Source organism: Triticum urartu, chromosome 5A, assembly GCF_056163025.1.
Source record: "Triticum urartu cultivar PI428250 chromosome 5A, HENAU_Tu73, whole genome shotgun sequence".
NCBI lineage: Eukaryota > Viridiplantae > Streptophyta > Magnoliopsida > Poales > Poaceae > Triticum > Triticum urartu.
This window is the reverse complement of record NC_141877.1, coordinates 13,986,803-14,004,103: the sequence shown is the minus strand read 5'-3', so window position 1 is coordinate 14,004,103 and position 17,301 is coordinate 13,986,803. Positions and strand designations below refer to the sequence as shown.

The 17,301-nt window shown below is 46.7% G+C and overlaps 2 protein-coding genes across 3 annotated transcripts; both read right to left on the bottom strand.

The window, feature by feature from the left end:
- Window positions 1-7,118: 7,118 nt before the first annotated feature.
- On the bottom strand, window positions 7,119-10,623 carry LOC125506931 (uncharacterized protein At1g76660). Of its 2 annotated transcripts, none has more exons than XM_048671635.2 (3): window positions 10,273-10,623; window positions 7,919-9,161; window positions 7,119-7,688 (listed from the first exon to the last, which is right to left on the bottom strand). In XM_048671635.2, exons 1-3 carry the CDS (start codon window positions 10,345-10,347, stop codon window positions 7,459-7,461), a joined length of 1,548 nt encoding a protein of 515 aa, XP_048527592.1. In that variant the 5' UTR covers window positions 10,348-10,623; the 3' UTR covers window positions 7,119-7,458. The 2 variants fall into 2 exon arrangements, with proteins under 2 accessions (XP_048527592.1, XP_048527593.1); XM_048671636.2 differs by having other exon boundaries at window positions 7,919-9,158.
- Window positions 10,624-13,017: 2,394 nt separating this feature from the next.
- LOC147967487 (uncharacterized) lies at window positions 13,018-15,773 on the bottom strand. Its single transcript, XM_087523157.1, has 3 exons — window positions 13,708-15,773; window positions 13,125-13,152; window positions 13,018-13,073 (listed from the first exon to the last, which is right to left on the bottom strand). Exons 1-3 carry the CDS (start codon window positions 15,127-15,129, stop codon window positions 13,018-13,020), a joined length of 1,506 nt encoding a protein of 501 aa, XP_087379283.1. The 5' UTR covers window positions 15,130-15,773.
- Between the last annotated feature and the right edge of the window lie 1,528 nt (window positions 15,774-17,301).

Here is a 17,301-nt window from a genome sequence, read left to right as displayed (position 1 = left end):
GGACGGCGTCGGCGGTCGGAAATGGCCCTCCGGTGACCATTTGGCTCGCGGCCGGGTGCATTCGAGAGCTGGCGTCGAGTCGCATCCGTTAGTGCAAGGAACGCGAGCTGGGATGGCCTAAATTGTCGACGGCGAGGTTGTCCGCGACGGCCGGAGCTCGTTGGGGACGATGCTAGGGAGACGCGTGCGATCCTAGAGGAGGGAGAGGGGAAGTAGGAGCTCACAGTGGAGCCGTAGGGATGGCAGCGGGCTCGTGGTGGTGCACTTGGGATGTGCACCTCGGCGGGGCTGGAGACGTAGGCCATGGCCTGTGGCCATGGCGGCTGAGGCCGCAGGAGGTGCGGCCAACCGGGATGTCGCGAGGAGGGAGCAGGCAGGAGGAGGTGGGCGGCCTGGTTTCCCGGCTCACCGGAGCGAGGGGAGACGGCGACATTGCGGCAGGAGGTCGGGACGACCATGGATGGAGCGCGCGGAGCTCGGGGATGAAGGGCGCGGTGCAGGAGGAAGAGGAAGGAGGCCAGGAGGGGCGGCGCTGGTCGTCAGAGGCGGGTGACGGGGCGGGAGGTAGAAGGAGCACGGACCTGGGCGCTGCCCTGCGCGTGAGCGAGTGTGTGGCAGTGCGTGGGGAGCGAGGGAGGAGAGGAACGGGGTTGGGGGTCTACGGTTCGGGGGATGGAGAGGTAGCCCATATAGGCCAAGGGTGGGGTGGGCCGGCTGGCTGGCCAGTTGGGCCTCACGGCTCAGCAGGGGAGGGGGGAGCTGGTCTTTTGTTCTTTTTGTTTGTTTGTTTTCTTTTCTTTTGTTTGCTATTGCACTTTTAACAATAATCCATTTTTATAAAATGTGTGGCTGGTCTCAATATTTAGTATTCAACATACCTCACTGTCACTAAAATTTTGGGAGCGATTAGTAGTTGTTTTGTATTTTTATTAAATGAAAATGACCTAAATGCGGCGGTCTTGGTTACTGTTTTTATATCAGGGGCATTTTAAATCTTTAGAAAATGTTGATTGATGCATGAAAATTATCTAAGGAATATTTAAAACCTAATTTGATTTTTTATTTAAATTTGTATTTGAACTAATTTTGAAACGAGCGAGGTTTAGCAAAATTTTAATTACGATGACCTGGCGTCATTAACAGGGGTTTACTGTAGCTTAGCTATCAGGGTGTCACGCCCGTCGTCACAACTCTAGCGGCCGACCCTGCCGAACTACCGCCACCCATGACCTCCGCTTCTCACCGGAGCAGTGCCACTTCCGTCGCTCGACTTTGGTTTCGCGAGAGGGGGTGGGGAAGATGAAAGGGACTGCGAATGTGAACAAATTAGTGTTTGAGGGCTTTCTTGCAAATATGCATGGCTGGTCGTTACTCCTCCTGGGCCCTCCTATCCACGTGACCATGGTCAAAGCGCCATGTAGGTAGGTCAGTGTTGGTCAGACGGATTTATGACCTCGGATGAACAATTTAAAAAGATTTAAGACCCAGACATGCATTTTGAAAAATTAGGACCCGGTCGACACTTTGATGAAAGAATTAGGACCGCTCATGCATTTTACTCATACGACCAATTAACTCTCCAGTAGTGCAAAACCACCTCCACTGAAGGTTTTTTGAACATTACAAGGTTCCGGTTAGTCACTAAAATATGTAGTGATACAGACGGTTGAACTTAGGTATATCCTCGTGTGAATTCCGTACATTGATCTTCCAAGTGCGCAATTGCCCCCGAATCATATAAATCATGAATATTGTTGTGAAATCCCATGATAGTGATCTTTTGCTTGTCCTTTTTGTGAGTTGGAGGGTTCCTGGCAGATGAACCCCTCAAGCTCGCTCGACTTGCCGGATGAATTGTTCGCCATTTCGATCAAACGCGATAAATCCGTATACCATCATGTCTATTTTCATAAAAGGTATGAAAATATAATGATAAGTGTAAGCAACTCGAAGCTCGTGACGACACAAAAAACGTCACAAGCTAGTACACCATGGACTATGGACCCGTCACCTTTGACTAGTGAAGCAAATCATACCAATATACCCTCTCCACCTACCACCACCATGAGTAGACTTGGTCATTTATCAAGAACACATGGCCTCTATAAGCATTCCCGCGGGCATGTAATCTATTCACTTCACCTGAACGTAACTAGGGGGAGGGCACTAAAGCTCACAGGAAAAGACTATGAGTCCTGTGGTCGAGTCTGAGGAGTCGTGTATGACTCCGATCGACATCGAGAAAGAGAAGTTTGGAGAGGGTGAGGAGTCGTGCACGACGCAGGCCTGTGCGACCGAATTTCTCTCAACGCATTCTTAACATAGCACCAGGTCACACTCCATCGAAACGACTGAACCTACTCCAAGAAACATCAAAGTGTCATTTCTGCCGGTGTAGAACGACCTTTGTTGTACGTTTATTGTACGCATCTTCTCTAATCTTTGCCTCGACCATGTAACTAGTGATATATCCCCTAATTGCCCGTTGCCTTCATATGCCTCCCTTGCACAAAAGAAGTCATTATTTTAGTGGAAATTAAGTAATGGAAAAAAATACAAACATGAAGCTAAATGTAGAGAAACACAAGACATAAAGCATTAAAAATGCATGAACTAAAGGCATTGTGGAAACTTCAAACTTTACCCTGCTGTTTGTACCAAAGTGATAAATGTGAGACACCAAAAAAATTTGTTCTGAAGCGCAGAGACGAAACCACCAAGGAGTACGACGGTGGTCCATGTAAGTATGAGAAAACCTAGGCCCTTGATATCCATGGTTAGGTAACCCGTGAACACGGCATAACCGTTGATAGCCCTCATCGCTCTTGAATTGGCATCATCAATAAGTTTCCAGCGACGGGCCATTATACCCCTGAAAAATTGAGGTGAACAGTATATCGAGCCTCCAATTGTTGAAATCAAATGACATGCAAGAAGATCAAAGGTGCTAAATAGATCATTCCACGCGCTATCCGTGCATAATAAACATGAGAAAAAGAAGAAATTTGAAGCTCCCCTGGATTTCCATTCCAAGGTTGGATCTTACCTGCAAGAAGCGGAGGCCAAGCTCGGTTTGTGGCAATCAGCTGGAGGGAACTGTGGACATCTAGAGCAGCTCAGATTTATCACGCGGAGGAGAAAAGGCTAGGAATGAAGAGCGGCTGCTGCAAGTGCAAGCTACTTGTAACTCAGTATGTAAGCATTGACCCTCAGGGCCCTGGCTTAAGTAATAACATGGTTTGGAAGTATAAACGGTATGATTATTTATGTGGAGAACGAGGCTAGATCTTGTTTGACCAACAATAATCGAGGTCCTTTTCTTGAATTACTATAATCCCAACGGCTAGCTCCAGTGTCCAGGAAGCTCACCATCACCTTCCTGTAATATTTCGCTCAAGTAAAATATGTGCTGCATCAAGACGGTCGATCCTAGATTAAAATACAGAAACCAGACGACGACTTGAGCAGCATCAAGCACGGAGGTCGTTGCGAAACCGTAGGCGCCATGTCCAGCCAGCTGCTTGCAAAGCTTAAATATTGTCAGACATTGTGGTTGTCTTTATGATGGAAAAGGTGCAAGGCCATCTATGTCACTGTGTGTCTGCTAGATCTCCCAGTATTTGTTGTGATGGGAAAAAGTGTAGGGCCATCGATCTTGTGTGTTGTTAGTGTGTTTAATTCGGAAAGCTGGAGTGAAACAACCAATTTTTTCTTTGTAGACACGTGCATGGTCACTGATCAGACAGAGGCTTTTCATAATGGAAGCAGAGATGACAACGGAAGTGTGTCGTCGACAAAGTGTCACGGTGGCAACGATCCATACCGTTACGCTGAGCGGAAACAGTTCTCTGAGAGATGTTTTTTTTTTGAAACGGAGGCAAAAGTTTTGCCTCATCCATTAAATAAGAGAGAATAAAGTTTGTTACAAGTCACTCAATACACGGCATGACATCACCATCGCAAAATAATGGACCCTAATTTTTTGGCACCGGCGATGACCCAAAGGTTGGCCTCGGTCTCTATGGAGGCAAGCAAAATAGTTGGAGGAGCGCTCTTGTGCTTGAAGACCCTTGCGTTTCGCTCGTTTCAGACAGTTCACGAAACAAGCATGGTGAGGGACGCCTTAGCTTGGCGGTTTGGCGTGGCGTTGTTGTAGGTACTTGCCCACCAAGCCTCAACTGAGTCGAACAGGAGCCAACCGTTGGCATGAAGACCGAGAATATGGTATTTGTCAATGATCAAAGACCAAAGCCTTCATGTGTAGCGGCATTTGTAAAAAAGGTGAGGCCCACATTCCTGCACTCTCATGCAGAGAGGGCAGAGACCACAGTTGGCCCACCCACGTTTTGCCAAACGATCAGCAGTCCAAATTCTGTCTTGTAGCGCCAATCAAGCGAAGAACTTGACTTTGGGGGGGGGGGGGGGGGGGGGAAGCCTTCCAAACCATTTTGTCCAAGGGTGTAGGAACCATCCCTAAGAATTGTGCCTTGTATGCGGATGCCGCCGAGTAGATTCCACTAGCCGTATGCTTCCACACAATGTCATCCTCGGTGAGATCATCAAGTTGGACCTCATGCAAAAGCGCCCAAAGAGTGAAGAACTGCGTGATGAGCTCCGCGGAGATGATGGTGGGCGGTTTGATCTTGAGGATCCATGCATTGTGTGAGAGGGCCTCCCGAACCTTCCAATTCTTTCTCTTTGACGCTTTGTAAATGAGCGGGGCAATGTCTTTTGGCTTGCGCCCATGAAAGCCACGGTGAGTCCCAAAAAGGGGTCTTCGCACCATTGCCAATGGTGATAGTAGTGGAAGCATAGAAAAAGCATAGGTCCTCCTCGTCGCACGGGTTTTTCATCCCCGCCCACATCTTGGTGGGCTCCTTCCATTCATACCACGGCCATCGCAACCGGAGGGCACGTGTAAACTTGTTGGTGTTGAGAACCCCAAGTCCCCCGTATTGAAGTGGCCGGCAAACAATATCCCAATTGACCTTGCATTTTGCTCCCGTTGTCTTGTCCGAACCGGACCAAAGGAAAGCTCTCTCAAGTTTGTTGACTTTGAGCAAGATGGTTGGCGCAATAACTAGCGGTGTGGCAGGGTAGACCACTTGGGAGGTGATCATGGACTTGACAAGAGTCGTTCATCCAATGGTGGTGATGTTTTTGCCCTCATAAGTTGTTAGCTTGTTTGCGGCCTTGTCCATTAGAAATTGAAGATCCACCAACTTTAGTTGCCAAACTGAGAGAGGGAGCCCCAAGTATCGTAGAGGGAAGGAAGCCCTAGCAGCCGGCAGCCTCTGGGTCAGACGTCCCAAATCGAGGTGGTTGCATCGGATGGGCACAAAAGAGCTCTTGTTGAAGTTAGTACACAGACCCGTGACCTCACCGAAGCCCCTCAAAATGTTTGCAAGGTTGTCGACGTCCCTTTTGATCGGAGCCAAGAAGACGGCCGCATCATCTGCATAGAGGGAGGTCCACATCATGGCTCCCCTACCCCTGATTTTGTGGAGGAGCCCCTTTCTCGTAGCCACCTCGAGAATTCTTTGGAGTGGGTCAATGGCGATGACGAAAAGCAGCGGGGATACGGGGTCCCCTTGCCTAAGGCCCTGACCATGCTTAATTGGGTCGCCGGCAATACCATTGAGGATGATCCTCGATGAGGAGGAGCTAAGAAGGGCTGCGAACCAGTCCCTAAACTTGCTAGGGAATCCTCGCCGTTGAAGAAGGTCGAGCAAGTAGTCCCACTTCACGGTGTCGAAGGCCTTGCGGATGTCAAGCTTGAAGAGAAGTGAAGGGGTCTTGCTCTTGTGCAGGCGCCGAGCGAGGTTACAGACATACAAAAAGTTGTCGTGGATACTTCTTGTTTTGATGAAGGCGCTTTGGGCATTGGAAACGAGCTTTGTCATGTGGGGGCCAAGCCTTAAGGAGAGCACCTTCGCAATAATCTTCGCGATCGCGTGGAGTAGGCTAATGGGCCTATAATCGGCAATTCCCTCCGCCCCATCTTTCTTAGGCAAAAGCACCACGTTGGCGGAATTGAGCCACTAGAGGTTTGACGTGTGAAGGGAGTCAAAATGGTTTATGACCCGCATGAGGTCGGGCTTGACAATGTTCCAACACTTCTTGAAAAAAAAGGCTTGTGAAGCCATCCGGACCCGGGGCCTTGTCACAAGGCAAATCGTTGATCGCTTCGAGGACCTCACCCTCGGTCATAGCAGAGTCAAGGTCATGGAGGTCGACGGGTTCCAAATTTAGCTCATCCCAGTTGAAATCTTTGCGGCTTAAAGGGCCCTTCTTCATGACGTTGGAAAAATGATCATGAATTACTTTCTCCTTAGCCACATGTTCGGTGACCCATCCTTGCTCATTCTTGATTCTATGGATGTGGTTTTTCCTCCTTCTAGCATTGACTCGGCGGTGGAAGAATTTAGTATTTGCGTCCCCCTCCCTAAGGTTGGAGATTCTGGCGCATTGCTTCTTACGAGACCTTTCAAGCACAGACAAGGCAATGACCCGCCTCTTGAGCCTAGCCCGTAGCTCACGCTCATCATCGGACAGGACCCTACCCTCTTGGGCAATGTCAAGGCGAAGAATCACCAAAAAGGCGGAGGGAATGCATATAACAAAAGCCTGGGAGGAAGAATGTGCTAGAGAGAGCCTGGGAGGAAGAACAGGAGAGGGGCTGGAGGTTTCAGGGGGAGAGGATACAGGGTATATGTTGCATCTCTGCCTAACCCTAACCCAATTGCATAAATGGTCTATGAGACGCCGCGTACATTGTTCAGGATGTGAGAACAAATGCATTATGTAACAGCAGTTAAGTACAAATTGCAACTCTGTTACAATTCCAATCACCATGAACTGTAGAAAGGCAGAGAACAACCTGATGGTGTTCATGCATATAACAAAAGACTTCCTTCCTGGAAGCAAGCAGAAGCACACTGATTCAAACTATGCAAGGTCAGCTTGCATTCATTTCGATAAATTCTACCAGCATTGACATTTTTTTTTTTGCAGGGTACCAGCATTGACATTGATGCTGCTGCTGTGAACAATGCTACTCAAGATCAAGTTCAGTTAGATGCAGCAAATCGCGTAAGCATGCGAGTATTCAGGCGGCGGATCAGGACAGGAGCAACGCCCTTTCATTTCATTTCATTGTGCTGGACGGCTAATGGTTACAGAGTCTCCATAAAGCAGAAGAGGAACATGGCAATCTGAAACTGAATACAAGCTGCTGGTTGGTCATCACATATCCATCTGGGCTAGAAGTAGAAAGGATCCCCAGACATATATGGGTAGTACATAGATACAGGCTACTAGCTCTGCGACTACGACAGATTACTTACTTCTAACACCTCCGAGCGATCGACAACGCACGCTAGGCGGCTCGGCCAAGGGAGGAAGCTCACTCTTCAACTTACTTATCCTGCATATATTAGCTAGTGCACCATCCATGCATTACTGTAGTTGCCTTGACAGGGTGCTGCGCCACGACAAGACGCTGTTGGCCTCTCTCAGGCTCCTCGCCCTTCTGAACTCGACCTCCGCGTCTGAGCATGCCTGCCCGGCTGGGGCCTTCTTCCTCACCTCTATCGGTTTCAGAGATATCTCGTCTCGAGTCATCCTGAATGGATGGCAGTCTTTCACAGCTGACGTGTCGTCCTCAGACAGATACCCCCCTTTAGTTCCTGCAGTAAGAAAGGAAAGGAGCATGGTGAGTAAGATCGCAGAAACATTGACACAACACCAGCATTTAGGTTCAGGCTATGGAGCCGGTGCTAGTATAATTGAAGTTACTTGCTAATTATACATTATTCTGAGTGAAAAAAAACCAACAAATATTGATGATTCTGGCGTACAAAGATCGGTACTATAACAGAATGAACGAATGGTTGGGGTTGGAAGTCAGGACATTCACCTTTGAATATATCGAGGTACACTGCCTTATGTTGAAGCTGGTCTGCTGGCTTCTTTGAGGGACTTGTCATCATCTCTTTTGCATTTGAAAGTGATCTACTCATCTTACCCACCTTCTGAACCTCATCATTAGGCAGCTCATTAAACGGGCGTACCTCCTCTGTATTATTAGCAGGGGCATTGTTTCCAAATGGAGATATGCTGAATCCCTCATCAAGCGTGGCATCTGGTGCTTCTGCATAACGTTGAGTGCTTGTAACCATCTCATCGGCACTGAATCCAAATGATGCTCGGTACGCTTCAACCTCATCAGCATCTTGTTGCTTGTCCCTCGAGACGCTGAGCTTGCCACCATTATAAGCCTGATCCAGGTAGAACTGAGCAGACGCAGCCGGGCGGAAGAAGTTGCTATCTAGCAGGGAGTTTCTTGTGGCAGCTGAATCAAGCCCGAAGATGTTCGACGGCGATGTCCTGGAGTACGGCGTGTCACAGGCAGACCTGGAGGTCTTCCAGTGTGCAGTAGGGACCTCTTGCTCGGGTATGGGTGAAGCAATGGAATACGGCGTGTCGCAGGCGGACCTGGATGTCTTCCAGTGAGCAGCAGTAGGAACATTTTGCTCAGGGATAGGCGAGGAGAGGCCGGTCCTCGGAGTCACCGAGGCAGGTGAAATGAGGCTGCTGGAAGGGCTCCCTGGTTGGTAAAGTGGATAAGGCCCCTGGAGCCCTGAACCACCAGAGTAGTAATGCATGTTGTGCTCCTTGCCTGCAGTTTTAAGACCCATAGACGACGAAAGGAACCGAGCGTACGGGACATCTGGAGAGGATGGAGTGGTTGCATGAGCCAGTTCAGGAGGAGGGGTCAGTGGTGCTGTGGATGGCTCAGTTGTGTAGGTCGAAAAGGCTGCCGGAGGTGAGACGAGCTGAGGCTCATTGGCATATGGTCCAACAGCAAACATGTTAGATGTTGGGCCACCTGGAGAATTTGCAGAGATTGACAGGAAGCAGTTAGGTGACTGGGCAGTCGAAGGAAGTGCGGAGTTGGAGAAGGATGCCGGCGATGACGGTGGTGCGAGAAGGGACAGATTCATAGCCCCATTTTGGTTGGGATTGCCACCAGACTGAGCATTTCCACGGTTAGTCGATGCGCTCCCGTCGGGCATACGTGCTGCAGGAACTATACGCTTTCCACCCTTCTGCGCCCCAAAGCATGACAAGCCAGAGAAACAGCCAGCCCATATACTCTGCTGTTAAGAACAGTGAAACATGCGTTAGTAGTGCAAGTACATGAATTTGATTAAACTAAATAAAAACCGCCTTGCTAATTATTGACAGGTAAAGGAAGACACACAAAATTGACTGCGCAGAAGAACAAAGAACTAGTTTAGAGTTCAAAGAAAGGACAATGTAATGTACTAGCTCAGTCAACGACGAAATTGCACACGATTACTGAACTCTGTACAGAAAGGAAACTTTATTCCATCATTATTAACCATGCAAAGGAAAATTGGGCCGAACTTCATAAGCATAACGAGATAATGTGGCACATATAACATAAAAACTGTTGTATCAGTCATCAAAGCATGCACATATCTCCCAAGAATACGAAAAAGTGCAAAAGGATCCTAGCATAGCACCACAGAGTTTGTGCTTACTTTGGCCCTTAGCCTCAACCCTCTGGCAAATATAAGTGTGAACAGAAGCCCAAATCCACCAGTCAGTCACATACATGTAAATCTACAATATCCATGGAGGAGTGGGAGAGAAACATACTACAGATGATGCTGGGGCATTGCAAAATTACTGGCTGAACGAGTGCAAAATGCATGCATTTCAACTAGTTTAGAGCTGAACGGACAACGTACTAGCTCGGTCAAAGATGCACATGACTATTGGCCTCTGTGAATATAAGTGGAAAAAAGCCATCTGTTAGTTATATACTTATATATCTACAATATCCATGGAGGAATGGGAGAGATACACACTCCAAATGATGCTGTCTTTGCAAAATTAGTGGCTGGTCTAGTGCAAAGTGCATGCAATTCAACACGGACTGACAGCAAAATTACTGTCAGTTCAGTTCAGTTCAGCAGCCTGTTATGCCTGTGCATGCATAGCAGCAGGGAGCAATCAGTGGAGCAGTACAAAGTAAAGCACAATTAAAGGTGCTTCAGCTGCATCAGCCGCTAGTGGCCAGTACAGTTGGTACGCAGCGGAGTGGATGAGCTCATTCAGGTACTGGCAAATTTCGGCAGGTACCCTGTACACATCAGCCTCTAAAGCGAGCGAGCGAGCGAGCGAGCCACTGCGCGCGCAAGAAAATCGCACCACATCACATGTAAGCGTGCGCGCATATACCTTGTCCTGCTGCGGCTGCTGCTGCTGCTGGGATCTGCTGCCGCCACCGCCATTACTGCTCCCCGGCGCCGCCATTTTTTTTGTCGAAAAAGCGCGCCGAAGCCCAATGCGGCGTCCCAGCTAGCCTCCTCGCGGTCCGCCTGGGCTCGGACGGACAGATCGAGCTCCGCCGGCCGCCGCCTACCGGGCCCGATCTCCGGCCGCCAGATTCGGGGGGTGGAAACGGCGGATTCGGGGAAGGAGACGGGTCCCCCGTGGGTTTTGGGAGGGGGAGGATCGAATCTGGTGCGGGATCTCGCAATGGGGGGAGGGGATTGGAGAGTTTAGGGGGGGGGGATTTGGGGGCAAAAGTTGGTTCTTGCGATGGGGGGAGCTTGGGGAGGAGGCGTGCGGGAGTGAGTGAGTGAGTGAGGGGACAGAGAACGGGAAAGGAGAAGATGGGGGAGTGAGATGCGGGGCCCGCTTGGCTAGGCTAATCATCTTCCATTGCAATGATTTTTTTCTTCTTCTTTCAATTCAAGCACACAAAAAAATGCTGAGAACAAGAATTGATCCAGGAGTTAGCCACATGATGATGTCAACCCAGTTGCCCATGAAAATATATTTTTTTGAATACAAGAAAACTTTATTGATGATCAGGTGCATTTTACAGAAAGAAGCATGAAGGGACTCATGCTAGAACCAGAAACTATGTCCTTTCCGGGACATTGACCTTGATCTGCTTGTGTACATAAGCAACGAAGAGCTAAGGACCTTGACTGAATCCGCAAAGCTAATCGAGCTTGATGATCAGCTTTTACATTGTTGCTTCTGTTGATGTGAGTGATCTTGTTACGACTAAAAGAGGGAGAGGCTTGGATCTCTGCAAGGAGAGGTCTGTTCTCCCAACATCCTGGAGCAGCAAATACCGTTGATGACCTTGCCGCCGAAACTAACACCGAGCAGTCGGTGCAAAAGTGAGGGTTCTGAACCTGCAGAAGATCTGCTAACTTAGTAGCTAGTAGCAGCCCATAAGTCTCAGCCTGGAGGGGTGATGAAACTGGAGGCGAAAGCGCAGAGACGTGTAGTCGTTGGAGGTGCCGATTGTCTTGCATGGTGATGATTACTCCTAAGCCAGCATGGCCCAGCTCTGAATCTGTGCGTCTCTCCCAGGCTGCGTCGCAAAAGATGACATTCCCTGTAAGGATGTGTATGCGTGGTTGTTGAAGAAGCCTGCAACTGCTCCTGAGCTTTATCGCTTTCTTGTTGCTGAGCGAAGTTCTTATCTTCTAAATTGGTTGCTTCAATTATTGCATTTGCTGAAGCATACACTTGGGAAGGCTTGCATAATTTGCTACAAAATAGATAGTCGTTCCGAGCTTTCCAAAGACACCATAGAAAAGTATAGAGAGTAGTCAAGTTTATTTTTGGATGTTGAGATGTAATCAAAGCACGAATCATATCAGGAATAGAATGATAATTTTCAGCCAGAGATTCCGTTTTAATAAACCAGGGATAGCAAAACCATGCAGCTTTAGAAAAAGGACAGAGAAACAACATATGCATTTCATCTTCTAATAGTCCACATCTAGAGCAGTTTTCATTGATATGTTTGGAGTACCTACTTGCCCTCTTACCTGTAGGAAGTGCTTTCCTAAGAAGCCTCCAAGCAAATGTCTGAACTCTTGGTGCCATTTGCTTATCCTCCCACACCTGATTAAGAAGGGAAATGACCTGCATAGGGACAATTTTGGGCCTTTGCCTTGGTGGAAGCTGAAGATTGTTGAAGCAGTGCTTGTAAGCACTTTTGGAAGAGAATTCACCTGCAGGAGTTAGTTTCCAAACCAACATATCCTTACCATTTGCCTTAATAATAGGAGTTTGTAGAATGGTATTAGCCAATTCAGGAGTGAAAAGAGAATTAATCAAGTTTGCATTCCAGTTGTTTTGACCCGGTATCCAAAGATCTTTAACTTGTGCAGGGTAAGAAAAAGATTGTTGTTGAATGATAAAATGATCATAAATAGTTTCCCATCCGGAAAACCAAGGCGAGCTCCAAATAGAACTAGCACCATCAACAATTTGGCAAATTGTGGCTGAGATTAGAAGAGGCTTTACCTTTAGAATTGCAGACCAAAAGGCAGATTTAGGTTTGTTCGGCCGGGCTCTCCAAATGGATGTATCATGATGATACTTTGCCTTGAGAATCAATGCTAGCTGACTTTGCGGCTCTTTTGCCAATCTCCATGCCGTCGAGAGAACAAGTCCTTGGTTGATTGCCTGCAAATTTCTAACACCAAGACCACCAATTTTCTTCTCAATACATACATCAGCCCATGCCCTAATACACAAGCTTCTAGTGGTCTGATCATCTTGAATACCTGTCGACCAAAAGTTCCTAATGATTGTTGTTAGTTTAGTAAGGAACTTTTTTGAAAAAAGTATGTTGGACATGTAATATACATGAATGGAAGAGAAAACGGATTTTATGAGAGTTAATCTTGCCGCATGAGAGAGTCTGTTGGCTTTATATGTGCTAACTTTGGACTTGAATTTATCATAAAAAAAGTTATAAGCAGCTGATCTATCTTTAGAAGGTAAAACAAGTGGATGTCCTAAATGGACGAAAGAACTGTCGATGTCTGGAGCTGGAAAGATTCTCTTAATATCTTGTTTAACCTGCATCGTAACATTATTGCTGAATAAGATACCAGATTTACTCCAGTTTGGAGTTTGCCCTGAATCACAACAAAAATGGTCTAAAAGCTATAAAATAGTATTAGCTTCCTGCACATTAGCTCTGCCACAAACAATCAGGTCATCTGCAAACATCAAAGAGTGAATAGGAGGGCAATTTGGTCCAAGCGAAATACCTGTCAGGTGATTAGCTTGCAAGGCATCCTGTAACATAAGAGATAACTCATTTACTGCAAGGACAAAAAGATACGGTGACAAAGGACATCCCTGTCTAATGCCTCTGGAACTATTGAATTTTGCAAAAGATTGACCATTAATGATCACTGAAAACGTTGGGGATGAAATGCATGCATGAACAAGTTTTATGAAATGGCCATGGAGACCTTTACGAGCAAGAGCCGAGACAATGAAGTGCCACTCAATTCTATCAAAAGCTTTGGCAAGGTCAATTTTCAATATAAAATCAAGGCTCTTCCAAGAAGCAAGAGAGAATGAGTGGGCAATTTCTTGGGCGACAATAATATTATTGCTTATGCGCCTACCTTCAATGAAAGCTTGCTGAGAGGGGTGAATGTAATCAGGCAAATGTCCTTTCAACCTATTGGCTAAAGATTTAGCAATGATTTTGTAAACAACATTACACAAACTTATGGGCCGAAAGTCAGAAGGCAGATGCGAAACAAGTTTCTTCGGAATGAGGGCAATTTGAGTATCATTGAGATGAGGCGGAACAATACCCGTGGTGTAGAAATTTCTTACCAAATTGGTCACATCATCTCCTATCCAACTCCAAGCCGAAAGGTAGAAACCCACATTGAATCCATCAGGTCCAAGAGAGGCATTCTTCTTCATGCCTTTGAGAATTTCCCATATCTCATGTTTATCAAGGATCGAGTAGGTGAAGTCGTTTGTATCTTGCAGCAAAGTAGTATCCAAACTGGGCCTGTCATTATTAGTAGAAGATGAGCGAAAAATAGTTCTAAAATAATTAACAAACTCCTTGGCAATATCATCTGGATCAAACAAATTATTACCATGAGTGTCCTTAATAGAAACTATGCGATTTCGACGCTTACGCTTTTGAACAGCATTGTGAAAGAAGGATGTGTTCCTGTCACCTTTGGTCGCCCAATGTTTTTTTGCACGTTGCCTATAAAATTCAATGAGCTTGGTCAAATTACCTTCATATTGGGCAACTAGGCTTGCCTGAAGGGAATAGTCTTGGAGATGCACCGGCTTCATTTGAATCTCATTGATCTGATCCTGAATACAATCAAGTTGATGCTGTAAAGGTTTTTTCTTTTTGCACCACCTTTTCAAAGTCCCTGCAAGGTTATTGGTTCTGACATGGAATGGTCTATTAACCGAGGAGTCCCAAACATTTTTAGCAATGCCCTGGAAATCTTCCTCAAAAGTCCACCAATTTTCAAATTTAAAGTGTAGTTTAGGCCTACGAAACTGAGAATCAGTGGATATCAGAATAGGTGCATGATCACTCAGCGAATGAATGATTGGTAAATTAAAAACATTAGTATTAGGAAACATAACACACCAATCTTCATTGGCAAGACAACGATCAAGCCTTTCAAAGATAGGTCTTGAGGAGAACCGCATATTTGTCCAAGTATAAGCCGGTCCACTAAACCCCAGATCAAACAGACCACATTGCTTGACATAGTTATTGACAGCACGCATACGGTTCTTATTCACATTGAGAGAAGTAGTTTCCGTATCACACATGATATCATTCAGATCACCGAAACAAACAATTGGCTTCCCTATGTTATCATTAACAAAATTTAGAACATGATCCCAAATTAGGTTAGTGTGGCAATGATGGGGATCTCCATAAACACAAGCCAGAACAAATTCCACATTGGTAATTTTATTGACAACAAGGGCTAAAATCATATAATGATTAGAGAACTTGACAGAGACACAAACTTCATCAGACCAAAGTATCCAAAGATCACCAGAACGACCAACAGATGGAACTACGAAGCTATCGTTATTATTAAATCGAGAGTTAAGATGAGAAGAACTGTACCTTGATGTTCTAATTTCAGATACGAAAGTTACCTGAGCACAGGTGGAATTCATCAATTTTGCGAGGTACTCCATCTTAGTAGAGCTGCTGAGGTCCTTGCCCATGCCACGGCAGTTCCAGCCAATGAGCTTCATGGCAATCACAACTCCAGTTCAGCTTCTCCACAGACACAAATTTCAGAAAGTGTTGCTCCTATTCGAAGCAGCCGTGCTCTCTGTCCAATTCAGAAACTGGTTCCTTTAGTTGTCCTAGCCAAGTGAGAAGGACGAGGCCAAGGTGCTCCAGCAGCACTTGGCCGATAGTCTGACGGATCTGAGGGATGGGGAGGATTTCCTATTCGATGTGGGAATCCGGCGGCACCACAAGGAAATCCTGTTGAGGCAGTAGGAGTCTCGGATGGTGGTGGCGGAGGCGCGATGCCACAGCGGTGGAAGGGCGCAGGCAGAGAGGCTGGTGAGCGAGAATCGATCAAGGAATCCGCTGATATAGATGAGACGGAGAGAGATCGGTTGATGGGTTGGATACAAAGGATCTAGCCTCACTAGTTGGAGCAGGGGAATTGATGAGATCTGAAAGGAACAAGATAAAAGGATAAGGAAGATTAGAGAAGGGAATTGTTGAGATCTGGAAGGAACAAGAGAAAAGGATATGGAAGATTAGAGAAGCAGTTGGGGATCAGAAAAGGAAGAAGAAGAATCAAGAGGAGAAATCAGGAGGAGGAAGGACGGCATGACACCAATCTCTAGCATATCGCCAAGTCGCCCAATCCATCGCCCATGAAAATATTAGCTTGTTTATTTAGCTTCACATGATACTATACATTAATCATCTCCCCTTCCTCCTCCCCGGTTCCCCTCTGCCGCCGGATGAAGCCAACAGAAGATCCACGTTGCGGGTGGTGGTAGCGTGACTAGGTGTCTGTTCTGGTCCTGGACGATGAAGCGCGACTAGGTGAAGATGGCATCTTGTGTGTGGGGGGGGGGGAGGGGGAGGGGGGCATTGTGGTGGCGCCATTTTCCTCATTTGTCAGTTAGGGTGTGTGTGGAGTAGTGTTGTGACTGGTCCATTAAGGATCTGATGCCAATTGCGAGTTTATGACTGGTTTGTTAACGGTAATGCTCTGATATGGTATGGGTACGCGTGTAAGCTTTGGGGCCTTGAACTCTTTTGATTACATTATTAGGTTTGTTCATATATGTGCCGAAATTTAAGATCCTTTAGAGCTCCCACAACATTTAAGCGTTGGCGTCGGCACTGCACCGGTGTGTCGTGGTTCCTGATATGTGTGATGGTGGGCAACTCATGATGGTCGTGAAGAATGGTCTCCAACCTCTCGGGTAGTATGACATGAAGATAGGACAATGGCGGCAAGTGTGCTCTAGCCGGCGAGCGGAGAGACAATGGGCATGGATCGCAATTGTGGTACCTATGTACTAGAACTGTAAGATAGTTTGGATGTGATGCTACTTGTCATGTGGGCTTCAGAAGGCACCTATAGTGCTTAGAGTGAGGGTGTCGACTCTCTGGAGGCATTGGAGTTGGCAGTGAGGCAGACTACCGTCATGAAAATCTGGTACTGGTGGTTTTCCTGGTGCTCTATACTAAGTCTTGATGGCTTTATTGGTTGGGTCGTTTCCATCTATATTGGATGGCAACAACATTTATGACATAATTTCCTTCTTAGAGCTGCCATTTTGGAAACTTTACACAAATGGAAATTTCACTACGGCTTTCTGATTAAAATGTATTATAAAATATGTGCAAGCAGGACCCTCAATGAAAGCCTCAGTGTCAGTGTGAAAACTGGCAGACCTCGGGGTACGGGGTCCCAAGCCATGGATCTCGGACATATGGTAGCAGGAACAAGAAGACAATGATTACCTAGGTTCGGCCCCTCTTGATGGAGACAAAACCCTACGGCCTACTCTTGTTTATATTAATGGAGATGTATCAAGTACAAAGTTGATCTACCTCGACATCATCAGATGTGTTCTAACTCTAGGGCTAGGTGAATGAGATTGTGTTGATGTCCCCTCTATGGGCTAAACCCTATGGCTTATATACACACACCAGATAGGGGATCTAGGGTTACAAGGTCGGCATCTTGGTGTGGAGGCGGCAGGAGAAGTATTGGAGTATACGAGAAGTCTTCGGTAGATGCAGTCTCGATCATGCTTCCAGCATGCAGTTTCTGGAGTCCATCTTGAAAAGAATGAGTGCCCATCAGCCTAATTCGAGGAGCATGGGCCTAATAGGTTAGCACCCCCTAGTCCAGGACACCGTAGACTTTAATTTGCATGATTTGA